This window comes from Canis aureus, chromosome X, assembly GCF_053574225.1.
Source record: "Canis aureus isolate CA01 chromosome X, VMU_Caureus_v.1.0, whole genome shotgun sequence".
Classification (NCBI taxonomy): domain Eukaryota; kingdom Metazoa; phylum Chordata; class Mammalia; order Carnivora; family Canidae; genus Canis; species Canis aureus.
This window is the reverse complement of record NC_135649.1, coordinates 35,578,694-35,603,691: the sequence shown is the minus strand read 5'-3', so window position 1 is coordinate 35,603,691 and position 24,998 is coordinate 35,578,694. Positions and strand designations below refer to the sequence as shown.

The 24,998-nt window shown below is 41.5% G+C and overlaps 1 protein-coding gene across 6 annotated transcripts in view; it reads left to right on the top strand.

Moving 5' to 3' along the window:
* PLS3 (plastin 3) overlaps positions 1 to 21,058 on the top strand; it is a 90,033-nt gene extending 68,975 nt beyond the window's left edge. For 5 of the 6 annotated variants that reach the window (XM_077889300.1, XM_077889303.1, XM_077889301.1 and 2 more), the window contains 14 exons: positions 337 to 466; positions 968 to 1,100; positions 2,697 to 2,778; positions 3,724 to 3,889; positions 6,889 to 7,031; positions 9,603 to 9,629; positions 9,907 to 10,002; positions 14,686 to 14,881; positions 15,851 to 15,929; positions 16,704 to 16,818; positions 17,027 to 17,160; positions 18,047 to 18,170; positions 18,389 to 18,513; positions 19,811 to 21,058. In XM_077889300.1, the coding sequence (XP_077745426.1) occupies positions 337 to 466; positions 968 to 1,100; positions 2,697 to 2,778; positions 3,724 to 3,889; positions 6,889 to 7,031; positions 9,603 to 9,629; positions 9,907 to 10,002; positions 14,686 to 14,881; positions 15,851 to 15,929; positions 16,704 to 16,818; positions 17,027 to 17,160; positions 18,047 to 18,170; positions 18,389 to 18,513; positions 19,811 to 19,943 (1,683 nt within the window). In that variant the 3' untranslated portion in view covers positions 19,944 to 21,058. The remainder of the gene's footprint in view (positions 1 to 336; positions 467 to 967; positions 1,101 to 2,696; positions 2,779 to 3,723; positions 3,890 to 6,888; positions 7,032 to 9,602; positions 9,630 to 9,906; positions 10,003 to 14,685; positions 14,882 to 15,850; positions 15,930 to 16,703; positions 16,819 to 17,026; positions 17,161 to 18,046; positions 18,171 to 18,388; positions 18,514 to 19,810) is intronic. The other variant, XM_077889305.1, reaches the window with a different exon arrangement.
* The last annotated feature ends 3,940 nt before the right edge of the window (positions 21,059 to 24,998 follow it).

Here is a 24,998-nt window from a genome sequence, read left to right as displayed (position 1 = left end):
TTAGCAGATTTACCTATGCCTTTGGACCACACTAGTTTTCAGCTTAAAGCAGATTTGATGCATGTGGCACTTAACGTTTTTGACAAGTGTGTGCAATTGACTGTCTGGCTTCATTTTCAGTAGCAATATTGTAGTACTTAGTTAGCATCTTAAAAACTCGAGCCCAGTTTTCCATCTCCTTTAACACTCACCACCCATGTGGGGAAATGTAGGTGAGTGGAGTATAAAAGAAGATAGAAGGGCTTATCCTTGCGCCTGATGTAAAATGAAACGTGAATTAACAATGTATTTTCAAAAAAAAAAAAAAAAAAAAAAACAATGTATTTTCATTAATAGATTTTCCAAGAGGTAAAAAGCAGTGACATTGCCAAAACCTTCCGCAAAGCAATCAACAGGAAAGAAGGGATTTGTGCTCTGGGAGGCACTTCAGAGCTGTCCAGTGAAGGAACACAGCATTCTTACTCAGGTAATAGTAAGAGTTTCACGTATGTTAACACAATGACCTAATTAGAGTGCCTGCTATAATGTCAAGGAGGGGCACTAGAAAAATACTGCTTCCTAGTTAAGAATACAGTTAGAAGCTCATTGCGGAGTATTTAGACTTGGGCCTAATACTTGACATAATAGCATTAGAAGTATTTATTGTATGGTTTTGTTAGCTTGCAAGAGATATTATACAGTATGTACAAAGATAGACTTTGTTGTAATAGAGCTCTACAATAATGTAAGTAATAATTTTTGAAAGAATTCAGTAACTTCTCTAAGGATCAGTTAACCTTTGGTCTGTTTTCTTGTTATTACTTTTGTACTTCATAATAGCCATGTTGTATTTAAGTGTCTGGGTTTCCAAAGAGGAGAACCCCATGTTTGTGACACATTAACTTTCAGCACTACTGTACAAATTATTTTAGGCTTTAGAGTCAATCTAGAGTGTGAACTAATTTCTTGTTATTCAACATGACTTTAGAGGAAGAAAAATATGCTTTCGTTAACTGGATAAACAAGGCTTTGGAAAATGATCCTGACTGCAGACATGTTATACCCATGAACCCAAATACCGATGACCTGTTCAAAGCTGTTGGTGATGGAATTGTGCTTTGGTAAGACGTTGGTTGATTTTGTGTCCAGGCTTCCAAAACAGCCTTCTACATAATTGATATATTGGTTTCTGAGTGCTTGACAGCTTCAGCTGGGGAAATAATTAGAATTGAAAGTCATCTGAAAAAAAAAAAAGAAAAAAAAAAGTCATCTGATTGTGTCTGAGAAAGTACCACCAAATACAAATCTAAAACTCAGTCATTTACACTGGGGACTGCTTTATAAGGACACTGAGAGCTTCCAATTTCTTCTCATCCCTTGAGCAAGCAGAACATGACAACTATGTTGGACATAACATATGTCAGTGTCTCCTTATTTCTAAAGCACCATAGCTTCAAAATATGAAGACTCTCCTCTTCAGTTCTCACCCTCCAATTATTTCTGAAAAATGTGTTTGTCCTTGCTACTGCCCCAGAGCTAACAGTATCTTGGCAGAAAAGATGTAAGATCATCAACACTTTGTCAGTTGATGGGCTATCTGTTGAGGCAGTGTAACACGATGGCCAAGAGCATGCTCCATCATCAGTCTGCCTGGATTTGTCTTCAGCCTCTGTCACTCAGAAACTCTATCAGATGAACAGTCAGGATATTCCAACCCCTTTGCATTTCATTTTCCATCTACTGTGATCCCTGTTAAAAAGCATAAGCTATCCCATTTTGTCCATGTATAGACACTAAAGAATTCCCCCCGTGTTTTAATACAGAGAGATAATCACATGATGCTACTGATTTGATATTTAAATTTGACCTGGGGGGGGGGATCCCTGAGTGGCTCAGTGGTTTGGCGCTGGCCTTTGGCCCAGGGCGTGATCCTGGAGTCCTGGGATCAAGTCCCATGTCGGGCTCCCTGCATGGAGCCTGCTTCTCCCTCTGCCTGTGTCTCTGCCTCTCTCTGTGTCTCTCATGAATAAATAAATAAAATCTTTAAAAAAAAAATTTTGACATGGAAAGAAGCATGGTTTTCCCTGTGCAGAATCCCATATTTGGGGGGCAGTATTATAAACACCTAAAATGTTACCATCTAAGTCCAAATTTTACCAAATGAGATTCTTCCAAATAAATCACAGATTCTAGTTTAATTACTAGAACCTTTCTTCCTCTTACCACTGAATTAGCAGCACCAAATATCATGCCTAGCTCATCATTTAGGCTCTCAATAAATATGATGAATGAAAGAATCTCACACTCAATGAATTCACCTCCTTGTAAATAAATGGTCATTCTTACTTGCAAATTGTATAATCGAGAAGAGATACAATTTCAGTGTGGGATTTTTTTTTTGTTTTTAAAATTTATTCGTGAGGTTTTTTTCATTATCCAAATTATTGCTTCTTATAAAATAATGAGAAAATACCAAAAATTAAAACTAGGAAGTATTGCCCCAACCCACAACTCAGAAATACCCAACTACTGCAAACATTTTTGTCTTTTTATTTGCATTTTTCATGCATATAGTTTTTTTGTGATCAGCATGATAAAAGTCATATATTGCATTGAGTTTTCAGATTACATTAGACATGTCATGAGCCTTCAAATATTTGTGAATACTCGCAGGCTCTTTAAAAGTAAACCAGCTCCTTGTTTAATTATTGTTTCAGTAAAATGATCAACCTTTCAGTCCCCGACACAATTGATGAAAGAGCAATCAACAAGAAGAAACTTACACCCTTCATCATTCAGGTACGCATACAGTGATCTTGCACTTTCCCGGGAAATTGCCTAGTGAGTGCCTATTCCGTAGACCATCAGTTCTGCCCTTCATTAGCTTCCCATTTAATTCTTACAACAACTCTTAAGTTGTTGAGTTTAGAACTATTATCCAGATTTGACAGAGGAGAACTGGAACTCAGAAAGGCTCCTGAGCTTGCCCAAGGTTAGCAGTGGAAATGAAGTTCAAATCCAGGTCTAGCTCCAAAGCCCTATGTTCTTTTCATTACACACTGTGTTCAAGCATGCAGAAATGAGCAAAACTATTTAAGCTCTTAACTAATTAGCATGCTTAAGCAGTGGAGCATTTTTCTTTTCCATCAAGCGAATATTATACTCTGAGATAGCAAACTTCCCTCGGGCAAGAGCACCTCTTACGATGTGGAGATTGCAACTTCTAGAAATTTTTTGGACATGTGGAATAGACCTCTCATTTAGGCATTTTAAGAAATATGACTCTTGGGGCACCCGGTTGGCTCAGTCAGTAAAGCATGTGACTCTTGATTTCAGGGTTGTAAGTACAAGTCCCATGTGGGGTATAGAGATTGCTTAAAAGTAAAATCTTTAAAAAGAAAAAAAGAACTACAACACTTAACCCACATGGATATCCTGACTCGAGTCACTCTCAGCCTTTTCTTTTCATGACAGTGTCAGTGTACTTCAAAAGAAACCACATAAAAATACCAGTTTAATTCCCACGGAATTCTGGAAAAGACAGTAACAATAATAAGGCTGAGACTTGTTTTAACTATGCTTTTGACACCAAAGTCTGGAGTTTGTTGTCTGGAATTTGTTTTCTGTGGATCATGTATGGCTGAAATTAATTTCCTCATTGAGCATTATTTTCAGTAAAAGGAGTCGACTCCTAAAAAAAATGGAAAGGTCAAGAAGCAAATGTGTACATTGGCTGTCTTGCAGGAAAACTTGAACTTGGCCCTGAACTCCGCTTCTGCCATTGGGTGTCACGTTGTGAACATCGGTGCAGAAGATTTGCGGGCTGGGAAACCCCATCTGGTTCTGGGACTCCTCTGGCAGATCATTAAGATCGGTTTGTTTGCCGACATTGAATTAAGCAGGAATGAAGGTAATGGAACACAGTCATCCTGAAAGATGTTTATTGGTTATTTTTTCCTGGTCATGCAGGCTGTCATGCTTTCACTTAATTGAGGTGATTAGATGATAACTAGAATTAAAAGAAGGTAATGCTATAGTGTTATCCTGGAAAACAGTCTAATTATGACTTTTCTTCTTTAGTAGTAATTCACATTTGCCTGGTACTTTAGAATTCGTTTTACAATAAAGACACAAAAGCACACGCAGAGAGTTTGTGGAACATTCTCGAGGCCCCCAGACTGGGTATCTGTTCTTTCCTAATCTGCCTCCACAACTCCCACCCCATCCTCCCCCCCCAGCTCTACCAATGTGCACCATCTCCTATTATTTTGAATATCTTTTATATTCTATCACAGATTGAAACCTCTTCAAACTATTCTAACCCACCCTTGATGGTCACAAGATTTCCTCAACTTCTTACAGCATGGGGTTTTATATCACATCATGGATTTGTAGAATGTATAGCAATACACAGTATGATTGTTGTGTGTCCTAGGTGCTACTACATGATCCTCTGCCTATAAAGCTTAAAAACAGTAAACACTGCTCCAGATATTCCTATTTTATTCCAGAAATCACTCTCTCAATCCTAGTTACCTCTGGGGAACATCTATTTGGGGTTCTCAGGACTCCCAAGGCCCCAGAATGTCCGTCAGCAGTCTTATTTTGCACATTTATCCATGATAAGACTTTTATGCACTTTTGAGACTATCACTCTTGCTCTTTGCGTCTGCTCACAGGTACCTGTTTGGACAAATACTGTGACTCTCATTGCTATCCTTCTTCACGGTGGTGTTTGTCTTGTTAAAGAACTTGAAGTCTGTTCAAAGAGGAAAAGGGGACAGCAAAATGACATTACATTGGCTTGTGTAATACATCAAATGGCTTGTCTTTGACAAGGTCTCAGATACATAGATGTCAGGCTATTCGATCCTTTCTAGCCTTTGACTTGGTGGAGATGGGGAGCAAAAGGAAGGGTCCTGGACAAGCGACCTGCTGGCCCTGCCCTCACTTAAATCCCTCAGGGTCAAAATGATGTGGCGTAAGGCAGAGTCTGCGAAAGATGAAATTTGCCTGATGAAGGTGTTAGGGTTTTTTTTTGTTGTTTTTGTTTTTAAGATTTTATTTATTTATTCGTGAGAGACACAGAGAAAGGCAGAAACACAGGCAGAGGGAGAAGCAGGCTCCATGCAGGGAGCCCGACATGGGACTCGATCTCCAGTCTCCAGGATCAGGCCCTGGACTGAAGGTGGCGCTAAACTGCTGAGCCACCTGGGCTGCCCTGAAGGTGTTAGACCTCTTCAGAAATCAGACAGTGTCAGTGTTCTCATTCAATCTAGACCTCCTTTTATTTCACAGGAGGTAATTATAGCATCAGGACCACACAACTCATTCCTGAAACAGTGCTAAAATTTAGATAGTTAGCTATGCAGGCACCTCCACTTCTACCTATTACCTGAGGGAATAACTTACCTGAAATGCTTGGCTACTCCTACACATTCAATTCAGCATAATTGAGCAGCTTTTACATGTTAGGTGCTATAGAAAATGTAAAGTAGGGGCACCTGGTGGCTCAGTGGTTGAGCATCTGCCTTTGGCTCAGGTCTTGATCCTGGGGTCCTGGGATCGAGTCCCACATCGCACTCCCCACAGGGAGCCTGCTTCTCCCTCTGCCTATGTCTCTGCTTTTCTCTGTGTGTCTCTCATGAATAAATAAATAAATCTTTAAAAAAATAAAAAAGAAACTGTAAAGTAAAATTATATCCCTTTAAAAAAGAGATTTAACCCAGGACACCTGGCTGGCTCAGTCAGTGGAATGTGGGACTGTTGATCTCAGGGTTGAGAGTTTGAGCCCCACGTTGGAGGAGAGATTAAAAAATAAAAATACTGGGCAGCCCCAGTGGCGCAGGGATTTGGCGCGGCCTGCAGCCTGGGGTGTGATCCTGGAGACCTGAGATGGAGTCCCACATTGGGCTCCCTGCATGGAGCCTGCTTCTCCCTCTGTGTCTCTGCCTCTCTCTCTCTCTCTCTCTCTCTCTGTGTGTGTGTGTGTGTCTATGAATAAATAAATAAAATCTTTAAAAAAAAATAAAAATACTTTAAAAAATAGATTTACCCCTTCGAGTCAATTAATTATACTTAAATATTACCGTAGTGTCTCTATATTCCTTTAGTCAAAAAGTGAGGTATAAAGGCTCTACCATTTTAAACATTCTCTCCCAAATCTCTGATTTTAATATGATTTAAAAAGGACAATTTAGGGGGCACCTGGATGGCTCAGTCGGTTGAGCATCCGACTGGATTTCAGCTCAGGTCATGATCTCAGGGTCATGGGACTAAGCCTCAAGACAGGCTTTGCACTCAGTGGGGAGTCCACTTGTCCCTCTCCCTCTACTCTTCCCCCTGCTTACTCTCTCTCTCTCAAATAAATAAAATCTTTAAAAAAAAAGACAATTTAGGTAAACATGTGACATAAAATGTTTAAAAACTGTAATTCTTTTTTAAAGATTTTATTTATTTATTCATGAGAAACAGACTGAGACATAGGTAGAGGAGGTAGAGGGAAAAGCAGGCTTCTAGTAGGGAGCCTGATGCAGGACTCGATGTGGGACTTGATCCCTGGACCCGGGATCATGCCCTGAGCTGAATGAAGGCAGACACTCAACCGCTGAGCCACCCGGGCGTCCCTAAAAACTGTGACTTAATTACCATTTGGAACGTGAAGACCAATAAAGAAATAAATTATAGTGTGATAATATTTGCTGTGCATTCTCATGACATAGTGTCTTTATCAAATCATTGTATGATTATCTACTAATATATGTCTGTTGTTAGACTATCAGCACCTAAAAACGAGGAACTAGGTCATACGTGTTACTGCACCTCTGTTACCTAACAGAATGTCAAAAGACCGAATGAACTTGTAATGACCATTGTCATATATTATGGTGGTTGTTTTTTTTCTTATAGCCTTAGCTGCCTTACTTCGAGATGGTGAGACTTTGGAGGAGCTTATGAAATTGTCTCCGGAAGAGCTTCTGCTCAGATGGGCAAACTTTCACTTGGAAAACTCGGGCTGGCAAAAAATCAACAACTTTAGTGCTGACATCAAGGTAACAGGGCAAGGAACCATCAAGCTTTCGGGGGTGGGGTATGGTGGATGCCGTGGGTGACTTCCTCCCCGCTGACAGAGGGAACATCCTGCCAGTTTATCACCAGGCCTTGCTGGCCCTCGGCCCTGATGTAGATTTTCAGGAGAGATGAAACCTTAGGAATACGAGCACCAAGCCTAGCTTTCCTTCTGGGGGAAGGGAGCAAAGTATTACAGTCCTAACACTTTATTCTGTCACCTGTTAACCATGGAGTATCTAAGGGTGGGCCACGGCCGTTCCCTTCCTACTTGCCTTCCTTTCCCAGACCTCAGGGTACCTGTTAGTAAATCCTAGAAGACCAAGAAAGGGCCCCAAGATTCCCCTTCCCCTTTCTTATTTGGCTTTGCTTCTATTGTTTGCTCCCACCTTTAGACATTGAGTTCATGAGGGTGGCGATGAGCTCTTATATACACATGGCTGCTTCTCCTACCTCAGCCCCGGCCCTAGTGCCCTCCTACTAAAGCCCCCCTCTAGCCACAATACCTGTCACATCAAAGACCTGCAGATATTTCTTGTGTTACATTTACTGCACACGAGCAATAAGGAAAAAACGAGCAGAGGAAGGAGGCGTTGGCAACATTCCTTTGCCACAGGTTGCTCTAACTTCCCAGAGAGAGGGGGCCGAAATTATCATAGCAAAAACCTCACAGAGTTCTCATTAACTGACTCGACTCTCTCCAAAATCCAAAAGTGTTGGGACTCTCTCCAAAATCCAAAAGTGTTGGGACACAGGGAGCAAATTGAAGGATCTTCACCGGATGTCACTGACCCACAGGGCTATGGAAACAGCAGTCCATGATCCTATCAATGTGTTCAGCAGTGAGAGGAAGTCGTGGGATATTTGCATTACTGATTTCCTCAGGGAAAATTAAGGATAGCTCCCAAATTATGAGACCAGTAGGTCCCCACCCACCCCATCTTTTAACCTACACAATATGCTTGGCCAGGTATGTTTCTGCTTTATGCACTAGATGTGTTCTTGAAAGCCAGTCTTAAATGGATTTTCAGTTCTGGAACCTATTTGGAATGTACAAAAGAAAATAATTGTTTAAAAAAAAATGGAGCCTGTCTTGAATCTTTTTAAAAAGCAAACGATTGTACAGTAATTTGAAAAAAAGGCTTCCAATTTATCTATGCTTCAAGTTCAATTTCACCTCTGAAGCCCTTTTCAGGGTAGTAAAGACACTGCTGGGTCTGCTCTTTACCCATCCTTCTCAAGTGCATAGGATTTGATTATGAGTTGCTTATGTACCATTAGGAAGAGATCATAAGCGAAAGCATTTTCTCGATGGTAATGCCCCATTATAGGGAGGCAGATCCTGTGCTGGCCAATGATGGGATCTGGGTTTGCATTTCATGAATTGCTCTGAAGTGAATTTCACTCACCTGCTTTTCCCCGTTCTTAGAATCATTTCTGGCATTATGTATCAAACTCACTCAGAAAGCTTATATAAGATGCATCTCCCAGAGATTCATATTTGATAGGTTTGGGGCTGGACCGGGTGGTGTGCATATTGAACGACTTCCCCCAGGGGATTGGGACATGCACATAATCTACAGAGCTTACTAGGAGGAACATTCCTTTATAGCCCATCTGGACTGCCAAGGTTCAGTAATAGAAACGGACTGCCGCTAGGAAGGTCATCTTCCAATATAACAGGATTAAGGAGTCAAAGCCTCCAGTTTCAGCCCCCTAAAGGCAGAAGCTTACTTGACATGTGTGTTGAAGACTCTTCTTAAGTGTTTGCACTGGTGCAGTCGAGTGTCCACACAGCCTGAATTCACCCAGCCTACCCCCATATGAGTAGCACCACTTCTAGGTATTGGGATCCCAAGTAAAAACATTCAAACAATGAATGAGTTCAGGAGCTTAAAAAATCTTCAGGGGTGCCTGGGTGGCTCAGTCAGTTAAGCGTCCAACTCTTGATCTTAGCTCAGGTCTTGATCTCAGGGTCATGAGATTGAGCCCCACCTGGGACTCCATGCTGAGCAGACAACCAAACTTGTTTGGTTAACTATATTCAGGTTATACAGAGTTAAATGTTATCTCACCAGCTCAAGTGTTACTCATTTTAAAAATGTTATTTAAATTTACAATTAGCTGAGTGAAGTAAGTCAGTAGGAGAAGGACAAACATTATATGTTCTCATTCATTTGGGGAATATAAATAATAGTGAAAGGGAATATAAGGGAAGGGAGAAGAAATGTGTGGGAAATATCAGAAAGGGAGACAGAACGTAGACTCCTAACTCTGGGAAACGAATTAGGGGTGGTAGAAGGGGAGGAGGGCAGGGGGTGGGAGTGAATGGGTGACGGGCACTGGGGGTTATTCTGTATGTTGGTAAATTGAACACCAATAAATAAATTTAAAAAAAATTACAATTAAATACATCTTTAAGATAACTAATCTCTTCTCCATAGGTTGTGGTATATACCGTGTTTTGTAATGACATAACCTGTTTATTTTCTCTTTCCCTATGCTTCCTGGATTTCTGCTCCTACTTTCTTTTCTTGCCTGTTTTATCTACCAAGCTTATTGACTTCAGTAATTCAGTGAAGGTACAGAACTAGTTACCTGTTTACGAGCATCATTGTATTGGTAATGTTAATCAATTGTAGAGTCATGATAAAATCCAGTTATCTGTATTTGAGGCAGACATTAGGCCAGATAGATGGACTTTTCTGGGGGGAAGATCTGTTAGATTAGAAGACAGAGATTTGTGCCATGTATATATTCTCACAAAATCTAATGCAAATATCCTTCCACACATAGGACAATGGGATATATTCATTCTTTGTCAATGTGATCTCACTGAGATTTTCAATTCATTTGTAGGATTCCAAAGCCTATTTCCATCTTCTCAATCAAATTGCACCAAAAGGACAAAAGGAAGGTGAACCGCGGATAGATATTAACATGTCAGGTTTCAACGTAAGTATAGGTGTTCACTTGAATTCTACAGTCTTGCAAAAATAGTGCCAATTTCTTCTAAATAACAAGAATTTTTGTAATTGCACGTAATGGTGTTGAAAATTTTGAGCATTATTTTAAAATTTATTGTTGTGGGTATAAATCAAAGGCAGAAAGATTAGCTTTGGTTTGATAGTTTATTAGTGAGTTCTATAATAATGGCTCTGTTGGCTTCTATTGATTGCATAGAATATTCAAAGCAAGGGTGGGGAAATAAGTGGTGAGAACTAACCTTTTCCAAGTGTTTGGATTATAATCACAGTGAAAGATTTAATGACTAGATATGCATATATGCATCTCTAATGTTCCTGTGTTGAGAGTAACGTGAATATGTGTTTACAAACTGCTGATCCCTGAAATCCAATTTGGGGACTCACTCATGGACCATGTTCCCTGGTCACATCATTCATTTGTTCAGTGACCTTGGACAGATTTCTTCCCCAAATTGGATCTCACTCTGCTCATCCATAAAGTAAGGAGTTGGACTAGACAATCTAGTCTCAGGTTTCTAGGATCCACTGGTTTGTTCTTTGGACCCGTTAGTTACAGAATGCACTGTACTAATTTAGAAAATCCATATTTCTAGACTATTATGCAGTCAGATTGAGTAGATTACACTGGCTAAACCACTTACACTGCCCTTACCAGAACTGAACTCTTTGTTTGGGTCACTTGGTATGGATGAGGAGCCATCCTGTGCACTCAGGAGCTGTCTGGGAAGGCTAGCCGGGTGACCTCATGCCCGCGTAAATGGCACCAGTATACTAACTGATTCTGATTTTGATACGCCTCTTCTTCATTCAGTCTTCCCTGGTTGATCATGAAACATTCTTGTTGAGGCAAAAAATGATGGTTAATTTTGTCTGTCTCGGAGCACCTGGTGATTCAGTCATCTGCCTTCGGCTCAGGCCATGATCCTGGAATTCTGAGACGAGCCTCACATTGGGCTCTCTGCTCAGCAGGGACCTTTTTTTCGGACTTTTTCCTTATTGGTCAGTGTCCTTCATCTTTTTCAGCCTTATTACCTTCCTTAGGGCCTGATTGATGATTGATTTTTATATATCCAGTATCACGTCAGGTTTTCTCATGGTCCTTTGTAATGCCTTCCTGCCCCCATCCCATACTCCCCCATCCCAAGCAACCATTGATTTGCTTTCTTTCCCCTTACATTAGTTTGAATTTTTGCGAGTTTTATGTAAACAGACCCCTACAGTATGTATTCCTTTTGCATCTAGCTTCTTTCACTCAGCATAATTATTTTGAGATTAATTCATGTTGTCACATGTATCATAAAATGCTTTCCTTTTTCATTTGTGAATTCTATTCTGGTGAATGGATATACCACAATTTGTTTACACATACACGTGTTGATGAACATTTGGATTGTTTACAGTTTGGGGCTATTACAAATATAGCTGCTATGAACATTCAAATAGAACTCTATGTATAAATATATGCATTTGTTTCTCCTTGGTAAATACCCAAGAGTGAAATGGCTGAGTAGTAAGGTATGTGTATGTTTAACTTTTTTAGGAAGTGGCCAATTCACTTTCCAAAGTGGTTGCACCACTTTATGTTGCTATCGGCAGTATGTAAAAGTCCCAGTCCATCCACACCCTCACTAACACTGTAGTATGGTTAGTCCTTTTAACTTGAATCATTCTATCAGGTGCGGAATGATCTGGCATTGTGGTTTTAATTTGTATTTCCATGATGACATGTGATATTGAACATTTTTTATGTGGTTATTTGCCATCTATGTTTTGTTGCTGTTCAAACATTTTGCCCACTTTTAATTGCATTATTTGTTTTCTTATTAGCAAGTTTTGAGTGTTTTTACATATTTTTGACATGAGTCCTTGATTGGATATGTGACTTGCAAATATTTTCTCTCAAATGTTTTTCAAAGAACAGACGTTCTTAATTTTAGCCAAGTCAGATTTAGTCATTTTTTTTCTTTTATGGATCATGCTTTGATCTTGTGTCTAAGAAATTTTAGCCTAAAAAGGTCACAAATATTTCTTCCTACGTTTTTTCCTAGAGGTTTTATAGTTAGAGGCTTTACATTTAGAAATATAGTATGTTTGGGGTTAACTTCAAATGTGGTGTGGGGTAGGGGCTGAAGTTCTTTTGGCATATACATATTTTTGATTTGATTATTTTTTATTTCACTATTTTATATTTGACTATTTAAAATATTTTTATTCCTATTTTAAAGCTTCCTTATATTCCAGTATTACCCATGCTTTGTTAGGAATGCCAAGATGATCAATAAAGAAAGGATTTTTTTTTTTTAAGATTTTATTTATTTATTCATGAGAGAGAGAGAGAGAGAGAGAGGCAGAGACACAGGCAGAGGGAGCAGCAGGCTCCATGCAGGGAGCCCGAAGTGGGACTCGATCCCGGATCCGCAGGAACAGGCCCTGGACTGAAGGCAGCGCTGAACCACTGAGCCACCCGGCCTGCCCTAAAGAAAGGATTTTAAAATAAGCTGGCAAATAGCATAAAGCAAACAATATGAAAGTAATAACGGACAGGTTACAAGAAATAAAATAGGCTCTATGAGAGGAAATCACTGTGCTCAGAGAGAACCCTGAAGAAAGGGTTGAATACAACTCAATTGCCCAGCTGCTGGAGGCTTATGGATTGTTCTGCAGATGGTAACAAGCATAGCACAATAAATACACATTGTTCTGGAGTCCTCTACAACCAAGGCACCTCACTGGAGGTTAAAAAACGTAATTAAAGGGGCGCCTGGGTGGCTTAGTTGGTTAAGCATCTCCCTTTAGCTAAGAGTCGTGATCTCAGGGTCCTGGGATGGAGCCCACATCAGGCTCCTTGCTCAGGGGGGAGTCGGCTTCTCCCTCTCTCTCTGCCCCTCCCCCTGCTTGAGCTCTCGCACTCTCTCTCTCTCTTAAATAAATATAATCTTTTTTTAAATGGCGGGGGGTGTTCTTAAACTGATTGAAGATAGCATCACCCATTGAAGACAAAGTTAAGACTGTCAAATTGTACATGCTGGACAGGTTTAATTTAAAAGTAACATTCAGAGGCGCCTGGGTGGCTCAGTCGGTTAAGCCTCTGCTTCCAGCTCAGTTCATGGTTCTGGGGTCCTGGGATCAAGCCCCACATCAGGCTCCTTGCTCAGCAGGAAGCTTGCTTCTCCCTCTCCTCCCTGCTTGTGAGCTCTCTTGCTATCTCTCTCATTATCTCTCTCTCAAATAAATAAAATCTTTAAAAATAAATAATAAATAAATAAATGTAACATTCCTCAAGCTTCATTTACCTTTATTTCTCCTTTCCCCACAAGATTATAAACCCCTTTCTCGTGTGACACTGTTCCACAGAAGTGCTTATGTTTGTCCTGGGGCAAAACTGTAGCGTGTAGATGTAGTAACGTCCCAGTGTGCCACTCTGTTCTTTTATAAGTGTAGGTCACCAGAAACAGAAGATCCAAAAGCCACTGTTCTTCCTGCGGCTCCAGATTTTTCACTTGTAGCCTTGGGAGGTGGGAGTAGTGGGTGCCTGAGAAACTGTGTTTTTGACATTGGGCTGAAATGATTAGATAATTTAAATTCTTCACCAACCCCTGTTAATCCAGAGTGGGAGGTGGGGTAGGGACACCCCGATGGCTCAGTGGTCGAGCATCTGCCTTTTGCTCAGGTCATGATCCCGGGGTCCTGGGATCGAGTCCCACATGGGGCTCCCCATGGGGAGCCTGCCTCTCCCTCTGCCTGCGTCTCTCTGCCTCTCTCTGGGTCTCTCATGAATAAATAAAACCTTTAAAAAGAAAAATCCAGAACTGGGCACTTGACTTTCCAGAGGGGAGAAAATAGAATGGGGTAAGGATAGAGAAGGTTACAAGTGAGGAGTCATAGGAATTAGTTGGAGGTAAGTATTCTTTACAGAAATGAGCAACTCTGCATCTGCCTGGGTGGAAAAGTTAAACAGTGACCAGGGACGCCTCAGTGGCTCAGTGGTTGAGTATCTGCCTTTGGCTCTGGGTGTGATCCTGGAGTCCTGGGTATTGAGTCCCACATCAGGCTCCCAGAGCCTGCTTCTCCTCTGCCTATGTCTCTGCTTCTCTCTCTGTGTCTTTCATGAATGAATAAACAAAATCTTTAAAAATAAAGAATATTTCAATGTATAACATTTAGTATCCTTCGCTGACAAACAAACAGTGACCAGAAAAACAAAAATTCTTTGCAAAGGAAAACTACTATTTGAAATATGCATTTTAAACCTGAAATTAAATTCTTGGAAACTGCTATTCTTGATTTTTATTTTTAAAATATTTTCTCACAGTTTCTCTTTTTCTGTCTCCCACCCTCTTTAGGGTCCAATTGAAACGTTAAACAGTTTTAGCTTTTTGAGGAGTTATTGCAAGAGCGACGTAATAATCCCAATTCAATGAAAGGTTTTATACTGAGCTAAGCGATCTGGTGCCACCTAGGGTGTTTTTGAGGTACTGCAGTCAAATTCGGCCAACTTTTTTTGCTGTTGCATTCAAAACAATTTTATAATAAGCACCATATGTTGGCTAAGAGAAAGTCGAATTGTATATCCAGCCTATCATTGTAGGGAAACATTTCTATATTTTTAGTATAGCCTTTTAAAAGATGCCTTCTTATTTTACTTCAACAGGAAACAGATGATTTGAAGAGAGCCGAGAGTATGCTTCAACAGGCTGACAAGTTAGGTTGCAGACAGTTTGTTACCCCTGCTGATGTGGTCAGTGGAAACCCCAAACTGAACTTAGCCTTTGTGGCTAACCTGTTTAATAAATACCCGGCACTAACCAAGCCGGAGAACCAGGATATTGACTGGACTCTACTGGAAGGTAATTGAAGGTTTCTCACATTCTAATGTGCGGGTCTACAGACTAGAAATACAGAGGACGTGGTGATTCCAGGATTTTGACTGAATAAGTTTCCTTCTCCACTTTCCTTTAGCAAATATCTGCTGGAAGTAGACCCAAGGGCTGAGTAAAAAGTGGCAGCTGACAGAAAGGGATGATACCAGTATGATTATATATGCATGAAGTAGAAGGTTCAAAATGAACAAATATAACAGTCATTCCTTGGCATCCCTGGCAGTACTATAAAATCTTTAAATGTTATGCTTTCAGGTTTCATGCAATTTGTTGCTTTAATATAGGCATGGAAAAGGAGTACTCATGTGTAGCTTAGAATTTATAAATGTGTAGAGGGAAGACATAAGTAAATTCATGAGTATAGAGAGTTCATATGACCACCCCTCCCCAAAAAATTTTTTAATGTAAAACTGATAACATCAGTTGCTTTTGAGGTATAAGGATTTGGGGAAATATTGGGGAAGCATTAGAAGGGGGAAGAGATCATAAAAAATTCATAAACCGGAGCAGCCCGGGTGGCTCAACAGTTTAGTGCCGCCTTTAGCCCAGGGCCTGATCCTGGAGACCCAAGATTGAGTCCCACGTCGGGCTCCCTGCATGGAGCCTGCTTCTCCCTCTGCCTGTGTCTCTGCCTCTCTCTGTCTCTCTTTCTGTGTCTCCCATGAATAAATAAATTTTTTAAAAATTCATAGACCTCTAAATTGTGTAGCTGGTTATAATGTATTCTTCGATTTTAAAATAAATTCAAAAAATATTTTAAAAATAAGCCTGTATCTAGAGAGAACATATTTAGAGAGAATGTTTAGAGATTCATACTGGAGAAAACCTCTAGATCTGTACCAAAGGAAATGAAATAATCTTACCCACGAATTGATATTATATGCACATATACAAGGTGTTTAATTAATATATAAATTTTGTGAATATTCTTAATAGGAGAAACTCGTGAAGAAAGAACCTTCCGTAACTGGATGAATTCTCTTGGAGTTAATCCCCATGTAAACCATCTCTATGCGTAAGCCTTTTATACTATTATCTTAAGCAGTCAGGAACATTGTGAATGGATGTCCCAGAAAGAACTAAGGCTCTGAACATTTTCCAGATGTCAGTTTACACTGGTTACTTTGACTGGAAGTGCTGAATGGTGACATCCATTATCATTTTCCAAATACACAGAAGCCCAGCTTCTTTCTTTACATGATCGTTAAGTGAAAGAATGTATGAATGTCTTTCTAGCCCCCTACAGAACAGATCCTTCTTATCTTTAAACAGAGACTGGGAATGCCTTAAGTAGACCATCCATGATGTCTTGAGGCCGTTGTACTCAACTGTTCTCTCAGCCTGGAATATTCTTTTCTGCCTTTAATGCCTTACTCCCTTACTATATTCAAGCCACTAATTCAGACCCTGACCACCACCTAACACTCTGCCACCCTAACCCTGGTTCTTGTTATCTTCATAGCAGTTATATATACCCCCGAATCAAATTATCTATTTATCCATATACTTGTTTATTGTCTCTCTCTGTGTCTGACTCTAGTGTAAGGCCAGGGATTTTTGTCCTGTGTGCCCAGCTTCTAGAATAGTACCTTGCCAACCAGAAGCCCTCAATAAGTATTTTAAGCGAATGAGATTGTGTTAGCTCTATCTTTAGGACAAACTGTTAGAAAATATGAGCCTTGGGTATTATCTGTGATTTTATGTTTTAGTTGGCATACTGTTATTGTTTTTAAGGAAACAAAGGCCCAGCTGTCTGAAAACACTGATTAAATGATTTTTAAATCTTTAGTGACCTGCAGGATGCCCTGGTAATCTTACAGTTGTATGAACGAATTAAAGTTCCTGTCGACTGGAGTAAGGTTAATAAGCCTCCATACCCAAAACTCGGAGCCAACATGAAAAAGGTAGATCGTTAAGTTGCTGCATACATTTGTTACAGGCCGTTTTTATGCTCCGTTTGTTTCTTTTGTCGGAAAAACTCGTGAATCTGAGCTTCTGGAGAATAGGAACCATCTCTTACTGATTTTGATGGGTCAAGCTCAGGGCACCGCCTGCGCGTGCAGCTGAAACACACAAAAAATCCTCACCGGTTTACTCTCTGTGGGTTTCCAGCTAGAAAACTGCAACTACGCTGTTGAACTGGGGAAGCATCCTGCCAAATTCTCCCTGGTTGGGATCGGAGGGCAAGACCTGAATGATGGAAACCAAACGCTGACGTTAGCTTTAGTCTGGCAGCTGATGAGAAGGTAGGTGCACAGCAGGACCTGCTGAAGCCCCACGGGCCTAACAGTCTATGACTCAGTCTGTGTTAGTGTCTGGCAGGCGTGTCGGAGACCACGAGAGGTTTGCAGTTGGAGAGATGCTGGATGTTCGCGGGGATGCGGGGGGGGGTGCCTCCTGGAAAGTCAGGCCGCAGAGCCGTGAACGTTTCCTGGCTTTTTTTTTTATTATTATCTTTTTTATTTATTCATGATAGACATAGAGAGAGAGAGAGGCAGAGACACAGGCAGAGGGTGAAGCAGGCTCCATGCAGGGAGCCCCACGTGGAACTCGATCCTGGGTCTCCAGGATCACGCCCTGGGCTGAAGGCAGCGCTAAATCGCTGAGCCACCCGGGCTGCCCATTTCCTGACTTTAATAGGAAGCCTGGCCCGTAAACGTGAGCCCCGTTTAGTGTCAGCCAATAAAAATACAGCAAAAAATTCTGAACAGCCCATGTATCCATTTGAAAAAGATCTCTCAACTGGAATGCCGAAAAGCATTCATTATGGTCGAGGACCAGCCAAAGCACGGCTGCTTTGCAGTCATTGCCACTGTTGGACTAGTACAGAGAAGGTACCTGCTAGACTGCTGAGCTCGCTCGGGAAAGCTCTGAAACCCCCCCACCAGCACCACCTGCAAAGGGCCAATCAGTGGTGAGCCACTGCTACTTGAATGATTTTATATATTTTTTTTAAATTTATATATAATATATATATATGAGAGAGAGAGAATGAATTTCTTCTCCTGAAATCTTTAGTCTTTCAAACCTGAGGATGGAAGAAAAGAAATTGAAGGGAAAGCACCTTTCTATTGTTCGCATTTCTTTTCTCATGAAGTAGATTCAAACCTCATCTTCCCTTTCTTTGTTTAGATACACCCTCAATGTTCTGGAAGACCTTGGGGATGGGCAGAAAGCTAATGATGACATCATCGTAAGCTGGGTGAACAGAACATTGGCTGAAGCTGGAAAATCAACTTCCATTCAGAGTTTCAAGGTAAGAGTTGCACATTTGACTCTTAACCATTATGGTTGCTAGGAAGTGTCAGTCATTTGGAAGGAGAGCCTTTGGTTGGTTTGTCGGCGTGAATTTGCATTGTGCTGATGGCAAGACCCCTGTCACTCACGGGCGGGGTGTATGGCAACTTTATATGAGTAACCCCGCGCCAGTCTGTACAAACTGAAACTCTCGGATGTATTGTCCTTTGACACTAGGACAAGACGATCAGCTCCAGTTTGGCAGTTGTGGACTTAATTGACGCCATCCAGCCGGGCTGCATAAACTATGACCTTGTTAAGAGCGGCAACCTGACAGAGGATGACAAGCACAATAATGCCAAGTAAGAGACACCGATGATACTGACAATGTCCTGGCAAGAGCACAGGCTTTGTAGCCAGGCAGGTCTGCGTTCTCGCTCAGGTCCTACCATGTAAGAACGGTATCACCTGAGGGAAACCTCTTGGAGCCCCAGACTCGTCATCAGTAAAGATGTGAGCAGTAATACTTAGCTGAGAGATTTGGCAATGAATTAAATATCTAAGAGCCTAGCATCGCGTCTGACATAGTAGGGGCTCAATCAGCTGTTGCTTTAGGGAATTACCGAAATACTAGTTTGTGTTTTAATGCAGCTCAGCTACACAAACTTCCAACAAGGAGAAAATTAGCTAAGAATATTCTTCTGCCTCACGCTTTCTTTTGAAACACATTATTTACGGCTGTCCTTTTTTTTTTTTTTTTTTTACCATGCACAGATCACCTTTCCTACATATGTTGAGTTTATTATCTTGCTCCCTAAATGAGCAGGATGCTTAACCTGCCACTGACACTGTGCTTTGGAAGTTGTCTGCATTTCAGCAATATGGAGAAGGGCCTTTCCACCTGTCACTTCCCTTCTTCACCAAAGACCTAGACTGTGAGACCTGGTTTTCTAGGCAACCCATGAAAGCTTGATTAGCATACATTGAAGATCAGCCCACTGAAAAACTTCCTTTTTCAGAAACTTGATCATCTTTACAAATTTGTGTTACAAAACCCCTAGAAATGTCTTGTGTATTAATTGTAGTATGCTCCTGCCGATTTCCTGAGCTGGACACAAAAGTTCTTTCCTCCCTTATTTTGTGGACCTTTTGTCTTCTTTGTTCTGACCACTCTGTCCACATACCTTCCAAATTCTCTCCCCTCCTTTGACTGTGTGGAAGATTGCACTGCATCTCCCAGAGCAGCTTGGAATCAGACATGTGACATAGTCTTCCACCCCTCATCTTTAAGATCACATGAGAGCATCCATTATCCTGTTATGTGCTCAATGAACATATCAACACTGACCGTACAGCCGATCTGGATAATTATATATATTTTTTCTCATCTTCATATCATGTCAGTGCTCCAAAAGTAATTCTCCTTGCAGAAGAGGGGTGAATAAAATCAGTCCCAAACATCAGAGCTTAGAAATGGGATGTCACTCAAGAGTGACCGCCAAAACAAAACAGAAACCAACAAAACGTAAAGCCATCCCAATTTGAAGTTTCAATGTGAAAGTTTCACATCCCAGCCAAATGCTTTTATAAGAGGAAACAGATGTCTCATCTCCTGTCCTTGGCTAGTAAGGGGTTCATCTTGATTTTTGTTGCCAATAGGTACGCCGTGTCCATGGCTAGAAGAATTGGAGCCAGGGTGTACGCTCTCCCCGAAGACCTTGTGGAAGTAAAGCCCAAGATGGTCATGACCGTGTTTGCATGCTTGATGGGCAGGGGGATGAAGAGGGTGTAAAAATCACCCGTGGGAATAAAAAACAACCTTGCTCCCAGGTGTATGATTAGCAGGTCAGCTCTTCCCAGGTGCAGTGCTCATGGCTTAAGGAACCGTTGGTCATTCAAAGGACTCCTAGTTGTGATTCACAAGACTCCTCATCTTGAGAACTCACAGGGGAAAGAGTTTTAATGGAAACACCTCCTCTTTCCTGGAGTCAAAGTCGGATTTGTCAGGCACACCTGAAATGCACTCATGGCCAAATCATTTACTCCCACCTCCTACATCGCTAGCCTTGACTTTTCCCATTGCTGTATTGTCGTTTCTGTGTATCTTCCCCCCACCCCTTAGAATGTCCACCTCTTGGGACTTGCTTAGATGATTCGATATGAATATCATTAGACCATAAGTTTGCTTTCCATCCAGGATGCTAGTTCTTGTTTGAGAGCTGTGGCCAGAGGATATTTGGACAGGAGTATCCTTCGCTTATCTTTGTAGTACTGAAAATTGGCAGAAGTAACTGGCTGTGCAGAATGTAATAGAAGCTTTTCGTATTCTTTTATTCTTAAAATCAGTATCTTTTTACAGTATTCTTTCTACGTGATCTTTTTTGTACATTTAAGGATATTTTGATTACATTAAATAAGACTGCTGATTTTGCTACTTTTTTTAAGGGGTCTTCAAGTACGTAAAAACCATACATTATAGGTAGAGGAAAAGTGTTCCTTGATTTTGCATCTACCCTCTCACACCCAAGCTGTAAACAGTTGACATATTTTGTCTTAAAAGACTTGGTTCAATATATGCTTATTTGTTTTAAAACTTGTATCATCAAACTCTCTCTTTAGATTGAAAATGCTGTTGAATATGACACTTTTGAGGAGAGAGTGTGCTCAGAACGTGGACAGGATACAGTAGGCCAAGCATGCTAAGCATACCATAAATTTTCTAATTTTACACCTAAAACAAGGAGATGAGGTCACTAAAAAATAAAAATACATATGTAAGACTTAATGTACTCTTGCTTTGTCAAGCTGTTTGCTGTACTTTCTGAGATCATAATGTTACGCTAACTCTGAAAAGTGATGTAATCTGGTAGCAATGCATTAGTTCAAATAAAGGCATTTACATAATCATTAGTCTCTGCATGTTTCTACCCCTTCGTGGTTTGCCAGTAATGTCTGCCAGATTCCTCCCCCCCACCCCACCCCCGCCCAGTATTCTCTTTTTCTGGTGTACTGTACAAAGTGACGGTTGTTCAATTTAGGCTTTTGGAGCTGAATTACAGGGACCGAATTAAGGAGAGTCCCAGTGGGCTTCAGAGGGTTTTCTCCAATTTACCAGAATTTCCTTATCCGTTCCTCCCTTTTTCCTTCTTTCCCATCTCACTCAATCTTTTCACTGTTCTGTGATATACAGAAGACCTAAACAATGAGGGATCCAAATAACCAGTGAGGGGAGATTGTTTATGGCAGGTTTTCTTAACCTTCTCGCCATCACCATTTGGAGCTAGATCATTCCTTGCTGGAGCCGGAAGGGGCTGTCCTGTGTATTGCAGGTGGTTTAGCTGGGCTCCGTGGCCTCTACCCCTTAGGTGTCAGTAGCACAGCCCCAGTATGTGGAACAAATATGTCTCTAGACGTGGCCAAATGTCCCCTGTGGGGCAGAATCACCCCTAGTTGACAGCAAGTGGTTCATGGTACCATTTTAAGGATTTGTGTAAATGAGTAATGTGTAATACAGTCCTTTGATGAACTGCATGGTGATAGTGTAAAATACTGTATAGCTCAAGTAAGAAAGATTTTTCTGAGTATAATACAAACTCCAAAGACATAAAAGAATAAAAAATGTGGGACACCTGGGTGGCTCAGCGGTTGAGCGCCTGCCTTTGGCCCAGGGCATGATCCTGGAGTCCCGGGATCGAGTCCCGCGTCGGGCTCCCTGCATGGAGCCTGCTTCTCCCTCTGCCTGTGTCTCTGCCTCTCTCTCTCTCTGAATCTCATGAATAAATAAAATATTTTTTAAAAAATAAAAATGTGACAATTCTGCTTTTGCAAAAAAAAAAAAAAAAACTTGTACAAATAAATACAATAAGTACAGTCAAACTATAGATGACCAGGTGGAGGGGGCCAGTTTAGTCCCATTGCCTTAGTCCCTTTGGGCTACTAAAACAAAATACAGACTAGATAGCCTATAGACAACAAATTTATTTCTCACAGTTGTGCAATCTGGGAAGGTAAAGATTGAGGTGCCAGCAGATTGGCAGTGTGTAAGGGCCTGTCTCCTGGTTCATAGAAGGCATCTTCTAGCTGTAATGTCACATGGGGTTGGTGAGAGAGCTCTGTGGGGTCTTTAAGAAGGGCACTAATCCATTCACGAGGGCTGCACTCTCATGACCTAAGCACCTCCTAAGGGCCCCACCTCCTAATACTATCACCTGGGAGATAAGATTTGGGGGAGACAAACATTTGGTCCATACTACCCATATGATAGGTTAATTTTCTTAATATAAAAACAGCTTTAATGAATAAATAAACGGCAAGTCTTCTGCAAACATATACCAGAGTACCTGGTAAGGATAAACCCGGCTTAAGACCTGTCTTCTGCTAAAGAAAAGATTTAATTAGAAAATGGGTAGGGGTGCCTGGCTGGCTCAGTCAGTAGAGTGTGCAACTTTCGATCTTGGGTTGGGTTTTTTCTTTATTTTTTTTTAAGATTTTATTTATTTATTCATGAGAGACACAGAGAGAGAGGCAGAGACACAGGCAGAGGGAGAAGCAGGCTCCATGGAGGGAGCCTGACGTGGGACTCGATCCTGAAACTCCAGGATCACATCCTGAGCTGAAGGCAGACGCTCAACCCCTGAGCCACCCAGGGATCCCGTCGATCTTGGGTTGTGAGTTTGAGCCCCACTCTGGGTGTCAAGATTACTTAAAAATAAAATATTAAAAAGAAAAATGGGCAAAAGAATTGATTATCCAATTCAAAAACTGATTAGCCAATGAACATTAAAAGGGAATGCTGATTCTCAAATTAACGAGGGTTATGCAATTGAAACCAAGAACTGCTTTTCTTGTCTTTTAAAGATTATTCATTTATTCTCTGTGTCTCTACACAGAGAGAGAGGCAGAGACACAGGACAAGCAGACGGAGAAGCAGGCTTCCCGTGGGGAGCCCGATGTGGGACTCAATCCCAGAACCCCAGAATCATGCCCTGGGCTGAAGGAAGATGCTCAACCCCTGAGCCACCCAGGCACCCCAAGTCCATACACTTAAAGTTTATACCTAAGTATTTCCTTTGATTTGGAGTGGGGTTTTTGGTAAATTCTTTGGGATTTTCTACAATCACGTATGTCATCTGCAAATGTTTTCTTCCAATCTAAAAATTTATTAAGAGGGTAGATCTTGGACAGCCCAGGTGGCCCAGTGGTTTAGCACCACCTTCAGCCCAGGGTCTGATCTTGGAGTCCCGGGATTGAGTCCTGCGCCGAGCTCCCTGCATGGAGCCTGCTTCTCCCTCTGCCTGTGTCTGCCTCTCTCACGGTGTCTCTCATGAATGAATGAATGAATGAATGAATGAATAAATAAATAAAAGAATGAATAATAAATAAATAAATAAATAAATAATATCCCCAATGTGAAATGATGATTAGTTTCTGACAAGTTTGGAGATAAAAGAGCCAGGTAGGTGTTAAAAAAAAAAAAAAATCCTGTGTATTCCTTTTTGAGGTCCAGATGTGACCCATCCTTATTTCCTGGTTTCAAAGTCCCATTTCAAAACTGTGCAGCGGGGGCACCTGGGTGGCTCAGTTTGTTAAGCGTCCGCCTTCAGCTCAGGCCATGATCCCGGGGCCCTGGGATTGAGCCCCACATGGGGCTCCCTGCTCAGTGGGGAATATGCTTCTCCCTCTCCCCCCTACTTCTGCACGCTTGCCCTCTCTCTCTCAAATAAATAAAAATCTTAAAAAATAAAAAACTGCTGTGTTCATTAGATTTCATGGAAGGGGCCCCTTGTAAGGCTTGGCAGCTTAGACTTATAAGTCTTCTCAGTCCAGTATCACTGATGAAAAACGGAAATAGCCCAACGCGTGGGCCGCCAGCATGGGGGGGGGGGGCGCTGGACCGCGGGCCGCATCCTGAAGTGAACGAACGTCTCCCTCTCCTGGCGAACATGCGACGCTGCCGCTGCTTTCGCCCCTGCCGCTTTCCACCTCGCTCTCCTCTAGGACGGTTTCGCAGGGTTGGGCGAAACATTTCCTGTCTTTAGATACTTGAACCTTGTCTCCAACAGCGATTCTTGATTTCGCCTTTCCCAAATCCGGGCTCCAGATTCAGAATACATTATAGATTTTTAAGATGTCCTTTGTGTGCAGCCCTGGTGGCTCAGCGGTGAGCGCCGCCTTGGGCCCGCGGTGTGACCCTGGAGTCCCGGGATCGAGTCCCGCATCAGGCTCCCTGCATGGAGCCTGCTTCTCCCTCTGTCTCTGCCTCTCTCTGTGTGTGTCTCTCATAAATAAATAAATGAAATCTTTAAAAAAAAAAAAAAAGGACAATAAGAGTACATTTTTCTGACTTTTAATTAAGTCAAAACCGCTGTAAGAGCTTTTTCCTGTCAAATGTCGTAATGATGATGATAAATGTGACAAAAGAGTTTCACGTCCTCTGTGAGTTATGCATAAATAGAATATGACAGTTCTTTTTACTTCAAAGATTGTATTTGAGAGAAGCAGAGCAAGAACAGGGGCAGGGGCAGAGGGAGAGGGAGAAGCAGGCTCCCCACTGAGCAGGGGGCCCCAAGCGCAACTCAATCCCAGGACCCCAGGATCATGACCTGAGCTGAAGGCAGACGCTTAACCCACTGAACCACCCAGGCGCCCCTAGAATATGGTGGTTCTATCTTTCACTGACCAAATACATTTCAAGTTAAAACATACTCGGTTTCAGCACAAAGACTGATGCGGTGACTGTCTGCCAAAAATGTTTCCAGGATCCTGGATTCAAAATCAGCTCTTCTTTTTTGCTCCAAATATGCATAGAGAGGCATTGTGGGTATGGATTCAGGTACACAGGACTCAC